Genomic DNA, 22,631 nt, shown 5'->3' on the forward strand with positions numbered 1-22,631 from the left:
ATGAACTGGATTAACCTGGTTTCATTGAGCCACTTGAGGGCAGTGCACCTTTTGACTCTGTTCTCAATCATAGCTGAAGGCCAGCGAAAGTTCATTGGCAGTTTATGCTTGCCAATCATAGCTTGTGCAATGGCATGATGTGTCGTGTTATCGGAAGTCCCTGAGATATGAGTAACAGCGCAGAGGGCTATATTTTTAGACCCCAAACCCTTTAAATTTTTCGCGTCTCCGTGAATTTTCGCGACTGATGGGCGAATTGAGTCTTACACAAAGGGAGTTTGTTTAGGCTGAGCTTTCTAATATGCAGAAAAAAATTTTCCCCAGACCCTTTAAGATAAACAAACTAAAAACCAAATTTGTTTGGCAATAAGTTCAAAAGATTTATTAACTAAATAGTATAACTAATCTTACATTAAATCAAATTTGTCAATTATTTATAGTAACGCATTCACATAATGAGCGCAATTGATATGCGCTGTAGAGTATACATAAGTATTGATGCTTAAAGTTTTTAAGTGCAGTAGAGTGTGACTTAGACCTGATCTTAAAAATATGAATTTTATTCTTTTTCAAATACAATTTAAAGTTAATATGTACAATAAAGTAAGAATTAAAAACTATTCGTATTGTTTTTTTTTTTTTTTTTTGTACAAATATTTTACATGATTGACTTTAAATGTTTTGCTTAAACATAAATTGCTTTAGTTCTGTGGTGCACAACGTCGAAGCTCTGAATACAAACGCAACTTTTTTTGTAGTAACTAGTATGTGTTCACATTGAGAATGTTTGAGCAAAAAATTCACGCATGAGCTGTTTACTGCTTAAAGTACAAGGCAAAACTGATTGACTGCTTACTTTACTGAATCCTGGGCGGAACCATACAAGGTGATAGCACGGTGAGGTTGCAAATCCACAGGCCTGCCAAAATACTGCCCTCAGAACCGCCACGGGTTGCCTTCTTATGTCCCCAGAATACCACCTACATAATGAGGCGAGAATACTCCCCATTAGGGAGAGAAATGAAATGTTAACCAAACAGTTCCTGTTGAATACCCAGAGACCTGGGCATCCCAACAAACATCTGATTGATGAGCCAACACCGCCAAGGGGCTTAAGGAGTCATCTCCGTAAGCATTATGAGGAAATACAGCACCTGAGAACATAGCCGTATGAAGCCAAAAAACACAGGAAGATCCTCAGTAAACTGCCAGGAATTGCCCGGTGAATCCTGTACTCAAGGAACAATACCCAAAACTTGTAGAAGAGAAACGCGCTTTCCCTGGGGAAACGCGATTCACTCTAGCTCAACTTCGAACTGGATACTGTAACAGGTTAAACTCTTACCTATCCAGAATCAACCCCGACATACAAAATATATGTCCTGCTTGTAACGTATCCCCACATTACACCAACCATATCTTCAACTGTATTGTGGAACCAACGCCTCTAACACCCCTATCGTTATGGTCCACCCCTGTTGAAACAACAAGTTTCCTTGGACTCCCGTTAGAGGATGTTGATGACAATTTGTGATCGGTCGCACCTGTTGGATGGGGCGAAGCAGTGCTACAACAATAACAACAAGAACAGCACGGTGATATACAAACACAAATAAAAATTCTTCCTCTAAACTTTTTGGGAGCACTAAAACTTATGAGTCAGATAGAAGTCGGATATCATAAATCAATTACTAGAGGTTAGTTCTGCAACTATCACAGAGCTTTGGACGTGCTGCTTTTACAAAGTAAGGAAAACGGGCAATAAATCAATCCCCTTCAGCGAAAATTGTAGTAGAAAAGTACCTTTAGTGGTAAATTAGTAGTGATAAATAATTTGTAAATGCCAATAGGTTTTAGGGGAAATAATTCATTTACTGCTAAATATTTCGTGAATTGATAAAGAGTTATGTTGGTTTGGTCATTCTTTCAGAATTGGTTTGAAGAATGCCGTACGTTAGAATTTTATTCGAAAATACACTATCTCAAAATATGTTTCAAAAACTGCCTATCTGAGCATAAGTTTAATGCATTTTGACACAAGAGCCAGTTAATGAAAAGCAACCTTCAACCTAATTCTGATATAGGGCGTTTTTGTGACAAATCCTAAAATGGAAAATTTTTGATAAATATTTTGGAATAAGACGATTTCGAACTGGCACCCGGCATGGGGTGATACTTTACTTAGCAGCCGCAATGAACTAACAAAAAAATAAAAGAAAATGGCTTATTGTCTTACAACTTTATATTTCGGCCTTGACTTTGACAGAAGAGTTAAGCTTTTGTGCGGTCCTGCTACATAGGGAGTACATATATACCTTTTTATTATGAAATTTCGGAAAACTTTTTTCCGTTTAAGTATTCATGGAAGTGTTCCGGATGAACCGTTAATTTAGAATATTCGGAACACGTTCGTATTATACTACCTGACAAATATTCCAAATAAGTATATGCATAATATTCCAAATATAAAACGACTCCAAAAATTCTTAAATACAGACGAATTTTCCGAACATACGGAATGAATAAGGTAATTGAGTAGATTTCGTTATGGCATCTCCATTATTTCCTAATGACATTTTTACGTGAATCGATTTACTAGTTGAGTTTTTGACGTTGAAAGATGAATTTTAAATTGGTTTGGGTTTCGTATCTTCATAGGTTTTCGAAAGTGCACGATTTCTTGGTGTCCTCACTTTTCATACAATTACTTAGGTTCAGCCACACTAATAGATCCCATTCCATTATAAATTCATCATAAAATTAAAAAAAAAATTGTTCTAAGGAATTATGCAGCTCATTACTTATCGGGTACTTGTAAACTTATTGATTCCCATTTCTACTACTAATATCTTTCGAAAAATCGCAAAGTAACAACACAGTTAAAGAATGTCAATTCGGTTTGGGAGCAAAATGGCTGCAATTTTTCAAAAAATGTGTCAGCCAAGCAAACCTCTTGTGGTTGAATTATGGTTCGATATATGAGAGAAATATAGATTTCAGAAATATTAAAAAAAAAAATTCAATCATAAAAGGGACTATAACTCCTATACGATCAAAATTAGAATTTTTTTATTTCAAACGAAATTTTAATTTAACCTCTTTGGTATGTCAGGTATTATCTGGTATGTCACTGCAGATAAATTCATGGTGATTATGAAAACTCTTACTTAAGCGATTCTTCCCTTAATATTTTTGATTTGGATCGGCATACAAAATCCGCCCTAAACGGGCAAATCCTAATCCCCAATTTAGAGCACATAAATCCGTAAAGAATATAAGACGCAAACTCTGAGTTTTTTATGAGGGTATTAGGAGGCTTATCTGACTTCTATTTAGACTCATATAAATAAATAAATGTAAGGCGCGATAACCTCCGAAGAGATTTTGGGCGGAGCTTTTCTTCCAATTTGCGTCGTGCTCCTTCTTTTAACTTTTATTACGAATTGGCGGGACGGAACCTACTTGTTTTATGCCGACTCCGAACGGCATCTGCAAAGCAGACGAGTTTCCGCTGAGAATTTTTCATGGCAGAAATACACTCGATGTGCTTACCAAACACTACCGAGGGGCGACCCTGCTTAGAAATATTTTCTTCTAATTGAAAAAATTTGTTTCAAAATTTTGATGATGCTTTGCCCGGGGAGTGAACCCAGGATTCACGGCGGCCTTCGTAATAATAATGCTCATATCGTATGACCATTGCGAGAAGGGAGATACAATAACTTCAGACTCATAAATGAGCTCACAGTGAGCTTAAATGATCCGAATTAGGACTCCTTTCTGACTTGTTTTTGACTCCAAATGTTTGCTGGACATTTACTTTGTTTTTTAATGCCAAAATCGTATTGCGCCAGAAGTTTAAATGTCAAAACATATTGTGACGAATATTATCACCACTAAGCGATACTGCAATCACTAAGCCGATACTAAGCAGCCACTCGTATGTACGTAAACAAATCAATCATCATGTATACACATACATACAAGGTAGCAGAGAGATACTCACAAACATGTCATCATCAGCCGAAGTAGTACTCACATATACACACGCATATGGATACAAACTACAAATATATATGCATATAGTTGGTAACCAAGCATGAAGATCACGAAAATACTAGACCTTAGAAGAAATAGGTGAACGAGGAAACCGAGAGTATAAAAGCAGCGCAAAATGAAGACCATTTTGCATTATTGAATATTGGAGTTATTTATTCAACAGATTCGAACGTTAGCAGAAGGTTTGGAATAAGGGGAATTTCACTAAATTCGTTAAAATATTATTAAAGTTTCTATCACTTGTGCCTGGTTCCGCCATGACTGAATCCCTGTCGCTGCGCTCACACGCCACATAGGTGAATGTCGACTAGTTCTTCGGAGCTCTCGAGTGCACCATTGCTTTAGTTACATAACTAAATAAAAAGTTATTAAGGGAGTTCAGAATTTTATGTGTTTGACGTTAGAAACGTTGCTATAGCAAATATAAGCTACGAATCGTGAGCAACTTTTTTTCATTTACAATTTTTTTTTATTCCACATTTTGTTTTGTATTGATACTTGCTGGCTTGAAAAAATTACGGTGTTTGATGTTTCGTATTTGCAATGACGTAGCAAATGCAAAAGCGTATATTTTGTTAGAGCATTGTATAAATTATGCTACGCAAGTTTGAAGTGCAATGATGCTACACCTGAACTCCCTTATACTAAGTCATATACAATAGACTGGGTCGATTTATTAACCGATATCGCGCCATCGATTTTTCGATAGGATTTGGGCTTAGGAAAAAATGTTCCAATACGCATAACCAAGAAAATAATTTTCGAGCCTTCGAAATTTAATTTTTTTTTATTTTTTTTTTTATTTTTTTTTTTACTTTTTCTCGGCTATGATTTTTAAGGTTTTTTTCATGGCCTACTAAAAAAAATTTCATTTGATTGTAAAATTTTCATGTATGCTCTGTGACCCAAACATGTTCGCTAAAAACGTTGGCGATAACAATTTTTAAAAAAAAATATATATTTTTTATGGAATTTTTTTTCGTAGGTCATGAAAAAAACCTTAAAAATCAAAGTCGAAAAAAGCCAAAAAAATGAAATTTCGCAGGCTTGAAAATTATTTTTTTGGGTATGCGTAGGAGAACTTTTTTTCCTGAGCCCAAATCCTATCGGAAAATCGATGTTGCGATATCGGTTAACTTTCGTCCATACAAATCGAGCCAGGTTAATATACAATTTTATTTTTGCATTGATTAAGGTATTGCTTTTAAAATTTTGCTTAAATTTTTTTTTGTTTGTGTGTTTCACAGAGTTCATATATTTTCACTATTTTACGAATATTTTTTTAAGTTACTGTTTTCTTCTTCATGTTTAACATCTTCACTAGAATTAAAATGATTGTGCATTGCGTAATTCAATATTGTTCGTTAATTTAGTGCTAAAATTGTTTTCAAATTTAAAAACTTTTTTATGTAAAGCTTGATATCGGTGTATATGTTAATATATTGTTTTTATTTTGTTAGCTAAGTAGTATTTAACATGGTTTAAACAATATGACTTAGATGCAATTTAATCGTAGTAAGCTTGTTTAATTGCGGCACTTGTTATTAAGAAAGCAGCTCCTATTAATAGGAATGTTATAATTTTAAGAGCACTTGGCCTTCCGGAAGAATCTGAAAAAGAATAAGGAAAGAATATGAATTATAACTTGTTTACAAAAAACAAGTACAACAGACAAACACATGATCATAGTTCAACTATGTGGTTGGCTCATCTCTACAGCAACAACATACCTTTGTTCAGATTGTCAAAATCTGTGTGTTGGTGTTAGGCGAATGGAATGGAATGAAAGCATACAACTTTGCAGTTATTGTGTGTGTAAGAAAATATTGTGAATGTGTTGATTGCATTTTGCGTTTGCCATCTCCTTTTGACAATTCCTACTCCAGTGAAATGAAAAAAATAAAATCAGCCGATGAAATGAGCCATGCACATGATTCAATTACTAGAGGTTTGTTCGCCAATGATGACAGAGCTTTGACACTCCCAAATTTAAAAATCTGAACGGGTTGCTTTTACGAAGTAAGGAAAACGGGGAATAATTCAATCCCCCTCAGCGAAAGTTGTAGTAGACGTACCTTTAGCAGTATATAAGTAGTGATAAGTTTGGAAATGCCAACAGGTTTTTGGGGAAATAATTAATTTTCTACTAAATATTTCGTGAAATGATTTAGAGATATGTTGGTTTTGTCATTCTTTCAGAATTTGTTAGAAGAATGTCGTATGTCAGAATTTTATTCGAAAATACGCTATCTCAAAATTTGTTTCAAAAACTCCCTATCTGAGCATAAGTTTAATGCATTTTGACACAAGAGGGAGTTAATGATAAGGTGTTCTTCAACTTACTTCTGATATAGGACATTTGTGACAAACCCTAAAATGGAAAATTTTTGAAAAGTATTTTGAGATAAGACGATTTCGAACTGGCAGCCGACATTGGGCGATGGTCTACTCAGCAGCCAATAAACTGAGAAAAAATAAAAGAAAATGGCTTATTGCCTTAGAACTTTATATTCTGGTCTGACTTTGACAGAAGAGTTGAGCTTTTGTACGATCCTGCTACAAAGGGAGTATTCACCTTTTTATTCTGAAATTTCGGAAATCTATTTGCTGTTTAAGTATTTATGGAAGCGTAACGGATAAACCGCTAATTTAGAATATTCTCAACACCTTCGTTTGATACTGCCTCACGAGGTCCGACTATTACAAAAGACGATTCCACAAATTCTTTAATGGAGAGGTATGTTCCGAACATACGGAATGAATAAGTTAATATGCTCAATGAATACATTTCGTTATGGCTTCTCCATTATTTCCTTATGAAATTTTTAGGTGAATCGATTTACTAGTTCATTTTTTGACGTTGCACGATGAATTTTAAATTGGTTTAGGTTTCGTATCTTCATAGGTTTTCGAAAGTGCACTATTTCTTGGGGTCCTCACTTTTCATAAAATTACTTATGTTCAACCACCCTTATAAATCATGGCATAGTTAATAAATTCGTCATAAAATTAAAAAAATTGGAATTTTGCAGCTCAGTACTTATCGGGCAAAGCAGCATCAAAATTTTAGAAAAGAAAGAAAGCGGGGTCGCCCCTCGGCAGTGTTTGGCAAGCACTCCGAGTGTATTTCTGCCATGAAAAGCTCTAAGTGAAAACTCATCTGCCTCGCAGATGTCGCTCGGAGTCGGCATAAAACAAATAGGTCCCGTCCCACCAATTTGTAGGAACCATTAAAAAGAAGCACGACGCAAATTGGAAGAAAAGCTCGGCCTTAAATCTCTTTGGAAGTTATCGCGCCTTACATTTATTTATTTATTTTACTTATCGGGTATTTGTAAACTGATTGCTTCCCATTTCTACTACTAATATATGTCGAAAAATCGCAAAGCAACAACACAGTTAACGGAGGATGTTAATTGGGTTTGGGAGCAAAATGGCTGCAATTGTCAAAAAATGTGTCAACCGGTCAATTCTCTTGTGATTGAATCATGAGACAAACACGCTTTAACAAAAAATTACAAAACAATAAATGAATCAAAGCAATAAATACACAAAAAATGTTTAAACGACTAAAACTACTAACTTCTTCCTGCCCCAGCTAAATGAAGATGGCAAAATGCCGAAATCGGTTTGTCCCTAACCAAATTTGATAAAGGTTGACGGAAAATCTTTCCAATATACATCACCTTTCCACCCTGTCTGGCTGGACAACCTAGAAGGGGTATACATGGAGATATCAATCGTTCAGTCAGGCTCGGATATTTTTTAGCCACACCGTTGAGCGAAATCTTATTGGTCGTCATCGAGCGGCCTTAATGTTAACCCAAGTAAGATAGAGCTGATCTTCTTCAGCAACAGAACCAAAATACTTTAATTTCGCCTACCTTCCTCAAACGGCACAGAGCTCTCACTCTCAATTATGGTTAGGTACCTTTTTGTCCTGAACGATATAATCGCCACTGCTTCGCATGCGCATTAATCTGCTCTTTCATTCAGCATGATATCATTAACCAGCTGTCACTGCATCTCCGCATATGGCTTACAGATACTACCTCTTTCATCAGACTAAGAGTGGCTAGATGATGAAACGAGAAGCAGTATGGCCACAGCGGTATCCTAAGACGGCTACCCTACGTAGGTTCGACAACAAATTATCTTTTGCCTACATTCAACTTTGATAATAACCTTAAAACGAGGATACCCTCGAGAACGGATTGGTGAGCCGTTAAGGTACGTAAGGATAGTGACACCTCACTCTTCACTGACGGGTCTTTAATGCATATTCTAAGATAGCCAAGCAGCGCTCATGGCGTTGGATTCACCACTTACTTCTTCGATAACTGTTAGAAGGAGCTGCGCAATGTAACAAACTCAGCAACTATTACACTCACATGGGTACCAGATTACAGAAATAAAGACTACAATTTAGATTGACTTTTGTCGATTTCAATACCCCAATCAAACCTAACCATCTAAAAAGAAAACCTTTAGATGAATCCAGTTTTGAATAAAGTAAGGACGAATCTCTGTTCAATTTCTGCTCTCTCCATAACGACTGATGGCTCCCCAGGCGAGCGCGCGTTTCGCATCATCGCTTCAGATACGGCACGCTCTATTCCGACCGATGTAGTACCCGAAATCACACATATCCCGGCTGAAGCTGCAAACCTAGCAAGAGATCGTGAATTAGCGAGAAAACTCAACCTTCTAACCTCTCTGCGGGTATCGGTAAATTGTGGTCAACCGTGAAGTTCTTGTATAATCCGAAAAAAAAAGAATAATAAAATATCAACCACCTTTGGCGATGAAACACTGTTGGAGTCGAAGGAATGCGCGAGCGCTTTTGCTGGCATTTGTAATTCATCGTCCAGTAGGCAAGGCTAATTGTCGTGCAGAGAGACGGGCACAAAAACGCAAACACAACGTGCTAACCCGCAGAGAGGTTGAAGAAGCCTTCTAAATCAACACGCTAACCGACGCACGTTTTACACCTTTCATTGAAAATGGCACGGATTACTCCACTACCAAAGCCTGGAAAATCAGCTAACGAAGGTGAGTCTTGTCGACCGATATCACTTCTCCTGCCAGTAGCGAAGACATTGGAAACAGTCCTGTGCACTCATTTCACTGCGAATCTTCATTAAGTCACCCATTAGCATGGCTTCCGCAAAATGCATAGTATTACCCCCGAGCTAAACACCATAAACACCCAGTTAAATTACGGACTGAACTAGCAAAAGCCCCATCGTAGGCCGGTGCTCATGGCACCTAACTTGTCAAAAGCTTTTGATACAGTCAAGCACGGCTACTCTAAGAAATAGAAAGTTCACCCCTTTCCCCGTGTCCAAAAAATGGGCCAACAATTATCTGCTTGGTCGGCAAGTGTCGACTTGAGAGAATTAAACAGAGCGTGCCATAGGGAGTTCTCCCATCCCCACATTCTTCCATATCAAACCTGGCTTCCCCACCAGAAGCAGTTAGTATCATCTCCTGGACCTCCAATAGAATTACTTTCTTGAATATGCAGCTTTCGCCCCAGTCCTTCTGGTTTCTTCGCCTCACGCGACCTGGTACTATCTTCTCCAAATCCACGGCAACTTTATTTACGACTTGGAAGGAAAACATGGCGCGTTTACGTTGATGATGTCATGCTACCGACTATCAGTCACCAAAAGATTTTAGAGGTGACGTGCAATGACACTCTCAACTTCAAGGCACATGCCTCCGAAATTGTATCTAAAGTACAAAGCACAACAAAAAAGATAAAGAAATGCTGCTAGCCACTTACAAAGCAATTGGTCGGCCACTCACGTATTACGCGTCACTAGTGTGGTCGCCTGGTCTAAAACACATACTGGAAAGGGCTGCAGACTTGCCAAAACAGAACAGACAGTAACAGAATGCTGAACAGACAGTTTTTGCTAAATAGGCACAAACCGGGACATCCTAGAACACAACTGCTTGATTATGCTCTGCCTTCAGAATAGATAAAAAAACACATCTCACTTTGATGATATCCGGTACCTGTCTACGCTACCCATATAAGCATAAGGGCCCTTAGCCTTACTCACACAGAATCGGTTAACATTCTTGATAGTTCGTGCCCGGTGGATCCCATTATTCCCATTATCAATATCAACCCAACCCCTGCAGAAGAAAAAGGCAAACTACCAAGGTCGACACGAGTCACCCTGGCCCAACTTCTCTCTGGATACTATAACAGGTTAAAATCTTACTTGCCCAGACACCGTCATACGTAATGTATGTCCTGCATGTGTTCCCACATGACATCATCTTTTCAATTGTAAAGAGGAACCCATGCCTATGGTCCACCCCTGTTGAAACTGCTACTTTCCTTGAACTCCCGTTAGAGGACCCTGATGACAATTGGTGAGTGGTCGCACCTATTAAATGGGGCGAAGCCCTGTTAATACAACAACAACGACCCAATGTGGACAGCTACCCGCTGTACTTGTACACAGGGTATTATAACTTTGATTGGATAACGGTTGGTTGTACAGGTATTCAGGAATCGAGATAGATATAGACTTCCTTATATCAAAATCATCAGTATCGAAAAAAAATTTGATTGAGCCATGTCCGTCCGTCCGTCCGTCTGTCCGTTAACACGATAACTTGAGTAAATATTGATATATCCTCACCAAATTTGGTACACGAGCTTATCTGGACCCAGAATAGATTGGTATTCAGCGATTGAGCGAAATCGGAAGATATCCACGCCCACTTTTTATATATATAAAATTTTGGAAAACACAAAAAACCTGATTATTTAGTAAATTATACACCTATAATATTTAAATTTGACTCTTGATTGCCATTGAGACTCTTGATAAAAATTTGAAAAAAAAAAAAATGTTAAATGGGCGTGGCACCGCACATTTGTAATAAAATCTATTTTACAAATATAATTAATCATAAATCAAAAATCGTTAAACCTATCGTAACAAAATTCGGCAGAGAGGTTGCCTTTACTATAAGGAATGCTTTGAAGAAAAATTTACGAAATCGGTTAAGGACCACGCCCACTTTTATATAAAAGATTTTTAAAAGATTTTCCTACATACCGCCGGCAAGCGCTGACGTCATCTATAAAATGCACGTGGACAACATTGTAGGCTTAGTTTCTAAGAATTCTAGTTGTAATTTCTGCATTCTGGGTGATTTTAATTTAAGTAATTTAGAGTGGATTTCCTGTGATAACAACTTTACATTCTTTCCAAAAACTGTTATTAGTTTTCCAGAGTCTTACGTAGCCGACAACATGGCAAGCTTAGATCTTTCTCAGGTTAACAATTTTTCCAATAGTCTTTCTAGATATCTTGATCTTATTTTCGTTAATGATAATATACATTTTTCTATAACCGAATGTTTGGATCCTATTTCTAAGACAACCATTCATCATATTCCTCTTATTATACTTATTGAGTTCTATAATTTTAGAGAAGTTTCGCTTAAAAGTTTTTGTTCAAGTTTCAATTTCAAACGTGGAAACTTGCATAATGTTAATTTGGATATAGCTGTCTTAGATTGGGACTCCTTACTTGCTAATATCAATGCTGAGGAATGCTTTCAAGTACTTAGAAATAGAATTCAAACATTCTGTTCAAAACATGTTCCAGTTTTTGGAAAGAAATGCCATAGGATACCATGGTATACATCGAAATTAAAGAGGTTAAAGAATCTATGAAACAAATTTTACAAAAAGTACAAGTCTTCTAACTCTGTTTCTCATAAAGAAAAATTTTCCCCCCTATATCACAAAGAGTTTCAATCCATAAATAAGGACTTATACCGAGATTATGTTCATAATTTTGAATCTGACATCAAGCAAAATCCAAAGTCTTTTTGGCGTTTTGTTATACTAAAGGAGTGTGTTCTAGCATACCATCGAATGTGTTCTACAATGGAACCAGTGCATCCTCCCCGCAAGAGGATGCTAATCTTTTGACTGACTTTTTCAGCTCTAATTTCGAGTCGTCGTCTGAGCCGTTTCGATGACAACTATTTCCCAGATACCAATTCACCAATTAATTTTGGATCACTTTCCCTATCGCTTGATGATGTGCTCGATGGTATTCTGCATATTAAGTCGTCTACGAGTTCAGATGTTGATGGTTTTTAATCTTACCTTTTCAAAAATTGCACTACTGTTGCTTATCCTCTTATGATAATTTTTAATAAATCACTTCATTCGGGTGTTTTTATTGATGCCTGGAAATTTACCTCTATCACGCCTGTTTTCAAAAAAGGTAATAACAATGATATTACCAACTACAGGCCAATTTCAAAATTGTCAACTGTATCTAAATTGTTTGAATATTTTGTCAATCAAAAGATGTTTTTTTCCATCAAGAGATATATTTCTATCAACCAACATGGCTTCCTGTCTGGTCGATCCACGGTTACCAACCTTGCCGTGTTTTCTGAATTCTGTACATCTGCTTTTAATGATCACCTGCAAACTAACACTATTTATACTGCCTTTTCCAAGGCCTTTGACAAAGTGAGTCACACACTTTTAGTTGAAAAGTTAGCGAATCTGGGCTTTCACTCTACTTTTCCATCTTGGATAAAATCGTACCTTTCTTCTCGGCACTGCATTGTAGTTGTTGACAATTTATCTTCTTATAACTTCATTGCCTCCTCTGATGTGCCTCAAGGTAGCATTCTGGGACCCTTACTCTTTATCATTTTTATTAATGATATTTGTGAGTGTTTTACCTTCTCCAATTTTCTGCTATACGCTGACGATCTTAAAATTTATTCCCCTGTTCGTTCTCTGTCTGATTCATCTAGAATTCAGAAAACAACGTTGTTTTGTGGTGTGAAAAAAATCGACTTCTTCTTAATGTTAGTAAATGTTTCCATGTGTCGTTTGCGAAGTCTCGTTCCTCTATTCCCACCTCCTATTCCATTGGCAATTCTAATCTATCCACCCTGAATTAAATATCCGACCTGGGTGTTATTTTCGATGCTAAGTTTTCATTCTTGAGCCATATCAATAGCACTATAACAAAATCGTATGCTATGCTTGCTTTCATTCGTCGGTTTAGTTCGGACTTTAGTGATCCGTATACAGTGAGGCTCTTATACACGTCACTTTTTTGCTCCAAACTTGAATATGGGGTCTTCATTTGGAGACCATATTTTGATTGTCATATCAAACGACTTGAACGTGTTCAAAAGGTTTTTTTGCACTATGCTCTACGCTCATTAAATTTTATAGACCCACTTCCACCATATATTGCCAGATGTAAATTAATCAACCTGAAATCGTTAAACTCCAGAAGAACTATTCTCTCCCTCTCTACGGTGTTCGACATTATAAATGGTATAATATATTGCCCTCTTTTACTTGAACATATATTTTTCCATGTCCCGCAGCGTTGTCTTAGGAATAACCATCTTTTTTCCTTAAAACAAGTCAGAAGTACTTATGCCAGCAATGCACCTATCTATAGAGCTTTAAGGGAACTTAACACTCCATCGGGTTCTTTTACCTCTGATTTATTTAGCTCTAAAGCTCACTACTTGTAAGTTTTGATTAATGTTGTAATTGTATAATCGTGTAATATTTATATTGATCACTTAACATTTATTATTTATACTAAGCACAAAAAAAAAACATCCAAAGTTTTGTCATTAGTCTGTAAGTGCACTCTCGTCATGTATGACTACAAATAAATAAATAAATAAAAATTGTCGTGGACGAATAAAATAAGCTATATCTTTGCAAAAAAGAGCTTTGTATCGATGGTATTTCATTTCCCAAGTGGATTTATAACAATAAATAGGAAACACTAAAATTTTTAAAAATGGGGGTGGCACCCCCCTTTTTTGTCTAAGCAATTTTCAATGTTTCGGGAGCCATAACTTGAAGAAAAATTAACATATCGCCCATTTGCTGCGCCGTCGTCATAACTCAACAAACACAATTTTCCAGGAGAGCCATTCAAAAATTTTAACTGCCATATGTTGCGCATATAAAGGCATATTTTCATTTTTATAACGCGTGCTAAATTTTTAACTGATCACGAAGATTTTTTTATACAACATAGATCATGATATTGGGTACGTTTATATGTTATTAACTCAAAAGTCATGTTTTTTGAGTTATGACGACGTAGCAGCAAATGAGCGATATCGTAACAAAATTGGGTACATATATTTTCCTTACAGCAGGAAATATTTCTAGTCAAAATGGATAAAATTGGTTAAGGACCACGCCCACTTTTATATAAATGACTTTAAAAAGGGTAGCAGGCAAAAATAATAAGTTAAATCTTAGCGAAAAATAGTTTTGTACCAATCGTATTTTTATTGCTCTGTTACATCTTTATTTTAAAATAAACAGTAGGGAAATCCCCACATCTGAAGGAAAACTGCATTATTACCCACTCAAGGTCATTGGTGTTAGCATCTGTATCCTTTTTGCTTCTTTTAAACGAAAATTAGTTCAGAATAGACTACGAATAGAATACGACTAAGCAATTTTCTATGTTTCGGGAGCCATAAGTCGAAGAAAAATGAGTTCAGAATAGAAACATATGTACATATATGTATTATTGCGCTGCCTTGTAACACTATTAAGCACACAAAGCAAACAACAACAGCATTTCAAGTGTACAGCTGGGTATGTAATGTTCGGTTTCACCCGAACTTAGACTTCCTTACTTGTTTTAGGTTACTGTTACTCACTTTTATTGCTTGATACCACACGTATACAAGTTTTCTTTTCTTTATTCGCTTGATAGCCAAATTTGCACTGACAAACTGAATTTCGGCACTCGATATTTTCGGGCTCCTTTTCATCGAAACATTGAGTTGATCGTGTACAAGCATCGTTAATAACTAAAAAAAAAATATTTTACATTTTTTACAGATTTACATAGCTTTTAATTGAAGAATCACCTTTCTTTTCCTCACAGCGTCCGAGTTTGACATGTTGTTCGTGTGTGCAAGCGCATTTCTTATCGATGCATGTACCCAGTAAAGGTTTACATTGTGCAGTTTCGACGCATTCATCGTCAAGTTCCTCAGCTGTAATTATGTATGAGATTAATAGATATAAATTGATGGTAGGCACATCCACAGAATTTATACTAACCCTCCTTTAGGCACTCATCTTTAAAGTGCACATATCCCTTTTTACATTGACACGCTCTGTTTGTTTCGTCGCTTGTGATATCACAAATTGAATTCTCAATTCCACATTCAATATCTGCTTCACAATTAGCACCGATGCCTAAAAAGCAAATATTTTTCAATTATTTTGTTTTGTTTTACACATTCTGTGCAGCTAAGTTATGTTATGCTATGTTCTTCTATACTAAGCGATTTTAATAAATATTTTTATTTAGCCAAGTAAGTAAGAAATTTTATTTTATATAGTTTTAAGTTATATTTTGATTGTGTTAAGTTCTACACTGTTGTGTTATATTGTATTATGTTATCTTGTGTTATGTTATGTTATATTGGGTTATATTATATTTATTTATGTTGTGTTGTTTTTCGCTATGTTTTGTAATGTAAGTCAATGTTATGTAATGCTAGGCTATGTTTGGTAATGTAATATTATGTTAAGTTATGAGTTTTTAAGCGGGGATTACCCTTATTGCTTTAAACTCATACAAATAGACAACATTGGTTAATTCGTTGTAGTTCTATAAATAGAACAAACAGCAACAACACCAAGTTTCCTTGAAACCGCCTTACCAACGCATAACTTTACCACATGATGCCATACGAAGTATGGACTGTGAATAAAGAAAAATATGCAAAGAAGGCAATTGGGATAAGGTTCACAACAACTAAGGCATGACGTGGCTGAATGCGTTTGTAACACTTCAGCCATCGCAGGAGTGCGGGTACAAATCCCACTCCCGGGAGAAAAGGCTTTGAAGAGATTTACAAGGTATAATCGAAACAGCTGTCGCCTTGTCCGTCCTGATGTCACGTTGTTTAAATTTTTCCCAAATTATTGAATAAATTATGTTAAGTTATGTTATGTTATTTTATGTTTTGTATTGTAATGGTGTGTTGTCTGATTCTATGTTGTGTTATATTATATCATAACGCCCGAAAATTTTACCAAAAAATACGGCGACAGACGGAAGGTTTTAAGACCGGGACAAACTCCTGCAGGAACGAAAACGGCGACCTTGTAACTGATGTCCAGAGAGTGCTTAGATTATAGAGGGAACCCTTCTCTGCTGTTCTAAATGGAGGCAGCGATTCACCGGCAATCGATGATGATGGAATATATGTATGTCCTCCGCCCGATTATGACGAAGTTCGAATAGCAATAACCACATTGAAAAACAACAAGGCCGCGGGCGTTGATGGATTACCTGCGGAGCTATTCAAGTACGGCGGCAAGGAGTTGGTAAGGCGCATGTAGCAGCTTGTTAGCAAAATATGGGCGGACGAGTGCATGCCCGACGATTGGAATCTAAGTGTTCTTTGCCCAGTCCACAAGAAGGGGAATACTGCAGAATGCACCAACTATCGTGGAATCAGCCTTTTTAATATCGCATATAAGGTCCTTTCAAGTGTATTGTGCGAAAGATTGAAGCCCACCGTGAACCGGCTGATTGGACCTTATCAGTACGGCTTCAGACCTGGTAAATCTACCATCGACCAGATTGTCACAATGCGCCAAATCTTGGGAAAAACCCGTGAAAAGAGACTCGACATACATCACCTCTTCGGCGACTTTAAAGCCGCCTTCGACAGCACGAAAAGGAGCTGCCTATATGCCGCTATGTCTGAATTTGGTTTCCCCGCAAAACTTATACGGCTGTTCAAAATGACGTTGAGCAACACCATCAGCTCAGTCAGAATTGGGAAGGACCTCTCCGAGCCGTTCGAAACTAAACGAGGTTTCAGACAGGGTGACCCCCTATCTTGCGAATTCTTTAATTTGATGCTGGAGAAAATTATACTACCTGCAGAACTTAACCGCACTGGAGGAATATTCTATAAAAGCGTGCAATTACTGGCATATGCTGATGACATTGATATCATCGGCCTCAACACCCGCGCTGTTAGTTCTGCTTACTCCAATCTGGAAAAAGAAGCGGCAAAGATGGGTTTGATGGTGAATGAGGACGAAACGAAGTACCTGCTGTCATCGAGCAAAGAGTCAGCGCATATGCGCCTTGGCAACCACGCTACTGTTGGCAGCCATAATTTCGAAACAGTAAAAGACTCCGCTTATTTGGGAACCAGCATCAACACTGAAATCCAGCGAAGAAACAATATTGCCAATAAATGCTACTTTGGACTAGGTAGGCAATTGAAAAGTAAATTCCTCTCTCGGCGAACGAAAATCATACTCTACAAGTCACTTATCGTACCCGTCCTGCTATATGGGGCGGAAGTATGGACCATGACAACAGCAGATGAAGCGGCTTTGGGAGTGTTCGACAGAAAAGTTCTTCGAAAGATTTATGGGCCTCTACGCGTTGGCGATGGCGAGTACCGAAGAATATTTAATGATGAGCTGTACGAGCTATACGCAGACATCCACATAGTCCAGCGTATTAAAACGCAGTGGCTGCGCTGGCTAGGCCATGTTATGCGAATGAAAGATGATGCTTCGGCCAAGAAAGTGTTTCTTTCGGAACCCGCTCATGGAAGCAGAGGTAGAGGGCGGCCGCCACTCCGTTGGAAGGACCAGGTGGAAAACGATTTAAACTCCCTTGGTGTGACCAATTGGCGCCGGTTGGCGGAGCGAAGGAGCGACTGGCACGCCTTGTTGGACGGCCATAACGGTTTAGACGGTTAAGCGCCAATTAAGTAAGTAAGTTTTTATGTACCGGTTTATTTAAGTTTTTAAATAATTTTTTCATTATACCCTTACATACCTGGTACGCATGCCTTATTCTTTTCCATATAGTTAGCCCTACAAGCGCAGTAGTTATTTGAACAAAATGCATTTGGAATTGAATTGCAGGGTTTGTTTGTGTCACAAAACTCTCCCAATCCCTCTTTATACATGCATAGTTGTCGTAATTCATCGTATTCCGCATACTCTTCGCAGGTGCAACGCCTTGGTATCCCCGTAGAGCAATAGGCGGCACCGAATGGGCTACATTGGCTGTCCGAGGTACAAGATAGATGATATTGGATTGCTATTGTAAATTTAAAAAATATATGAAACGTTTTTAGATTATCTTTATCGGAAAATGGAAAGAGTTCACTGGTTGCTAATTTGATTTACTACCTAGTAGCTTGATGCTTGACTTGGTCGAACGAGAGATAGAGTATGAATTTCCTACTAAATAAGCTTTATTCTTCTTCTTGTAACAATAAAGAGACTTCCCGCAGGTTTTGGAGAGTGTTATCGATTTGGTGGTCCTTCGTTCGATATGAATCCGGTACGTTCTGCTAACAAGCACTATAAAGGTATGAGTCTGACGACATCGGGAACGATTGACCACATTTAACTTTCTAGGCTACATTGAACCTTCTAAGCCAATAAACCCTCGGGTCCAATGCTACACAGTCATCGAGGGTAATAGATATCTTGGTCCGGTCTATGTACGGGAATGACTCGGGTTTTATCAGACTTATATACATAACTTCAGTCTAACTCTGCTTGTTTTGTCGTGTTTCATTTCCAGCCGCTCCTCAGTATAAGTTCCGTTAAAAGCAACATCGAAATACAGGGCAACGATTTTTAAGGCCGGGGTCGAATCATTTTCTAAAGACAAATCTTAAACTTGAGCTAGTGGAGGAACGTGATCTGTATGCTTTAAGTTCATTCTAAAAGGTATCTGCAAGCAGATGAATTTTCACTGAAGTGCTTTCCATGACAGATGTCATGTTAGGTAAGATTGAACTGTCCGGCTCGTGAGGACCTCAGATAGACTGAATGAGGTCGTAATGTTATCAAAAGTTTGCTCAGTGGCCAAACTAAAGCACACCATCAGAAACCCTGACCTATGTTCTAAAATATGTACCTCCTACCTCATGGCAAATACTCGAAGCTTTCTAAGCTATGCTACTTGCTTTTTCTATATCTTATAGCTGTGCCACCACTTATAGCTGGAGTCTTAGCCTGGCAAGCGCGTGGTGTCATCATCAGTTGCTAGCTTTCAACTTTGTTAACCTAAGTTTGTGGAAACTGCCTTCTTTTAGTCTCGCTCTATGTAATTGGGATGTCTTTGGTACAAGCTCTCTTTAGCTAGCTTACCCGCTTTTTCATTTCCATCTATTCTCATAGGTCCATCTATTCCACCTCTATTGTGACTCTAAGAACCCCATCGAAGAACAAGCGGGGAACTAGGTTGTCTGTTTGTCAAGTATTGACGCCTTACTACTTCGGTCGTATGAACTGCGCTTAAGTTTCCCGAGGCATTGAGTCTCGTTGCAATTGTTAACGCTATGCTCTCCGTACCAGATCTTCAGGTGGAATCTACAGAATGGCATACAGTGCAGCCATCGAAGTTGTTTTCAATAGTATGCTAAGCACTGAAAGACCAAATATTTTGAAAGCCGTCTAATGACTTGAGGTAGGCATGGAAGAAATACACTCGAATTGTTTGACCAAGCACCGCCGAGGGGCTTAGAAAAATTTGTTTGCGCCCAGGATCTTTGGTGTGGTAGGCGAGCACGCTGCCGCCACACCACGGCGGCCGCCACAAATAATATATTTATAGTCCGAGTTTCGAAAAAAAGATCTTAAAAACTTTTATATCATAGAAAGAAACGTATTGAACCACACTTGTGCGGCTGAATTTGGTTGCTGTTGCGTTAACGGTGCTTCGCCCCATTCAATGGGTACCACATATTCACAAGTTCTTATCAAAATATTCTAATGGGCATCCAAGAAAGCCTGCATTTTATTTGTTGCAATCCAAAAGATAAGGCCGAACTTTTCCTTCTCTCACGTCGTGTTCCAATGAACCATATGGATCACATTTTTGTTGCATTTGCATGTTAAATCTATATCCGTATTTGGTTCATGTTTCATTGGAACACGAGGTAAGTATGTCCTCATTAAGAGCCGTTTTCATCATCTTCAGTTATTGTCTCATCTAGAAATAACATAAATTTTCCATGCTAACTAAAAGGTCACCCGTCAGTTAAGTGCATGATAAAAACGTAAACAAAAGTCAGCTGTTTTTCTTTTGAAGGTATTCATTTTCACAATAAATTGTTTGCGATTTATTGGTGGAGATAGAAATATCAAATGGAGCTATCCGAAGGATTGTTATACCCCAATTAAATGCTGATATAACTGGAGATGGTGAAAAACGTCGAAGACCCCTCATACGGAAGTGAAAACCTTGCTCAACAGAGATGACACATCACTGGCTATACTTACGTTTTCGGCATGAGCGTAAATTTTTTTCGTAGAAGAAATTATTTTGGCAAACACATTTATTGGACAATATATCGAATGCATGTTGGCATTCTTTGGCACTCTCCGCTATCTCACCAAGTTCTGGAAAAAATTATAGAATATGTGTTAATATGGATTGTATATTAGTATGCGCTTCATTTGTATGGAAAGACGTTTTTGTTAAATTATATAGCAAGAATAGAAATATTTATCCGCTAAGTTATAGAAAAAATATTAGAAAGATATCAGGGATAGAGAAGTATTTCAATCGCGACCCGCATTTAAAAGCAGAGGAAGGAGGATACCACCACTGAGTTGGGTGAGGCAGGTGGAGGAAAAGTTGAACTCCCTTTGTGCTCCCGATGGCGTCAGTCAACGCAAAATAAGGGATTGTTAGCGCGACTCCTTACGAAGCGGTCAAAATCTTTTAGGCGGTTGAGCACTAATCAATTAAAATTATGAGTAGCATTTTTGGCGACCGCCGTGGTGTGATGGTAGCGTGCTCCGCCTACCACACTGAAGACCCTGGATTTACGCACCGGGCAAAGCAACATCAAAATTTTAGAAACAAGTTTTTTCAATTAGAAGACAATTTTTCGTAGCTGGGTCGGCCCTCGGCAGTATTTGGCAAGCACTCCGAGTGTATTTCTGCCATGAAAAGCTCTCAGTGAAAACTGATCTGCCTTGCAGATGCCGTTCGGAGTCGGCATAAAACAAGTAGGTCCCGTCCCGCCAATTTGTAGGAAAAATTAAAAGGAGCACGACGCAAATTGGAAGAGAAGCTTGGCCTTAAATCTCTTCGGAGGTTATCGCGCCTTTCATTTATTTTTTTATTTTTGGCTAATTTTATATTTTCTCACTGTTATTTGTTAGAACGCCAGCCTAGAGGCAGGTGTTGGGATACCCATGCGAAGGATGCTGGTCTATTCCCCAAGGGAAGTTAAATCAGGAACTCTCCCAAATCCATTTTCTAAACGAGACTGTCGTAATCAGTGGTTTGACAAGCTTTCCTAAGAATTTCTGTCATGAAAAGCTGCGCAGCAAATTGCATCTTCTTTGAAAGATGCCTTTTGGAGGCGGCATAAAAAGAATACTCCCTAATTTATTGACTAATGTCAGGCACTCTTGATCTATCTGCTCTTCTTCTCGTTTTTAGCGCTAATAGATCGGTAAGAATTGCTCTGATGATCACTTATACGTCTGGTTCAGATATCGAGCGATAAGCGAAGACTACTATCGGAGCTGCAGTTCGCTGGACAGATGCCAGTAGTTTACAGAGGTACTGATGTTGGTAATAGATATCCCAGATTTTAATGTGATGCAGGTATGAACGTTTCTGGTTTTTTTTAATCAGTATCATGTCAAAGTATAGTTTCTTCCCGATATTATTGAGAACCCTTGGAATAACTTTAGTCAAAATTTTAGAATTTATTTCTGGGCGTTTCGTTTCAATTCGATGATTTTTAAGAATCAATATGCGCCTATGCGAGATTTTAAAAAGTTCTCGAACTGGTGCAGAAGTTAATTTCGAAGGCATGCCAAAATTAAAATAAAAAATAAATGTAAGGCGCGATAACCTCCGAAGAGATCTAAGGCCGATCTTCTCTTCCAATTTGCGTCGTGCTCCTATTGATTTTCCCTACAAATCGGCCGGACGGGATCTACATGTTTTATGCCGACTCCGAACGGCATCTGCAAGGCAGATGAGTTTTCACTGAGAACTTTTCATGGCAGAAATACACCTGGAGCGCTTGCCAAACACTGCCGAGGGGCGACCCCGCTTAGAAAAATTTTCTTCTAATTGAAAAACCTTATTTCTAAAATTTTGATGTTGCTTTGCCCCGGGGTGTGAACCCAGGGCATACGGTGTGGTATGCGGAGCACGCTACCATCACACCACGGTGGCCGCATGCCAAAATTGGGTCTAAGAAATTCTGTAAACATGCCTGAAATCGTTCCAAACTAAAACCTGCATGCTACAGATATACAAATCGTCAAACTTATAGGTACCACTACACTTGCAGCCGCGGTAAACGCGAGCAACGAGCGAATTAGAGGCACAGAGAGACAAATGTAACTTACATTATGTAAGCGGTCACTTGCAAGCACTTCATCCACTTCATCCACGACCCACAGTCAACGCGAAGTCACTAAATTCTCAAATAATCTGTTTTACTTTAGGCTTAACGCCAAATAGTTG

At 38.0% G+C, this 22,631-nt stretch overlaps 1 protein-coding gene across 13 annotated transcripts in view; it reads right to left on the bottom strand.

The window, feature by feature from the left end:
- Positions 1-5,479: 5,479 nt before the first annotated feature.
- Positions 5,480-22,631, bottom strand: part of LOC137237856 (prion-like-(Q/N-rich) domain-bearing protein 25) — a 60,812-nt gene continuing 43,660 nt past the window's right edge. For 11 of the 13 annotated variants that reach the window (XM_067762153.1, XM_067762155.1, XM_067762152.1 and 8 more), the window contains 6 exons: positions 20,414-20,533; positions 17,949-18,215; positions 15,188-15,325; positions 14,992-15,120; positions 14,779-14,931; positions 5,480-5,669 (listed from right to left, as the gene is read on the bottom strand). In XM_067762153.1, the coding sequence (XP_067618254.1) occupies positions 5,566-5,669; positions 14,779-14,931; positions 14,992-15,120; positions 15,188-15,325; positions 17,949-18,215; positions 20,414-20,533 (911 nt within the window). In that variant the 3' untranslated portion in view covers positions 5,480-5,565. Of the gene's footprint in view, positions 5,670-6,018; positions 6,135-14,778; positions 14,932-14,991; positions 15,121-15,187; positions 15,326-17,948; positions 18,216-20,413; positions 20,534-22,631 lie in introns of those variants that run through there. The other 2 variants (XM_067762148.1, XM_067762156.1) reach the window with 2 other exon arrangements.

This window comes from Eurosta solidaginis, chromosome 1 (genome assembly GCF_040869045.1).
Source record: "Eurosta solidaginis isolate ZX-2024a chromosome 1, ASM4086904v1, whole genome shotgun sequence".
NCBI classification, from domain to species: Eukaryota; Metazoa; Arthropoda; class Insecta; order Diptera; family Tephritidae; genus Eurosta; species Eurosta solidaginis.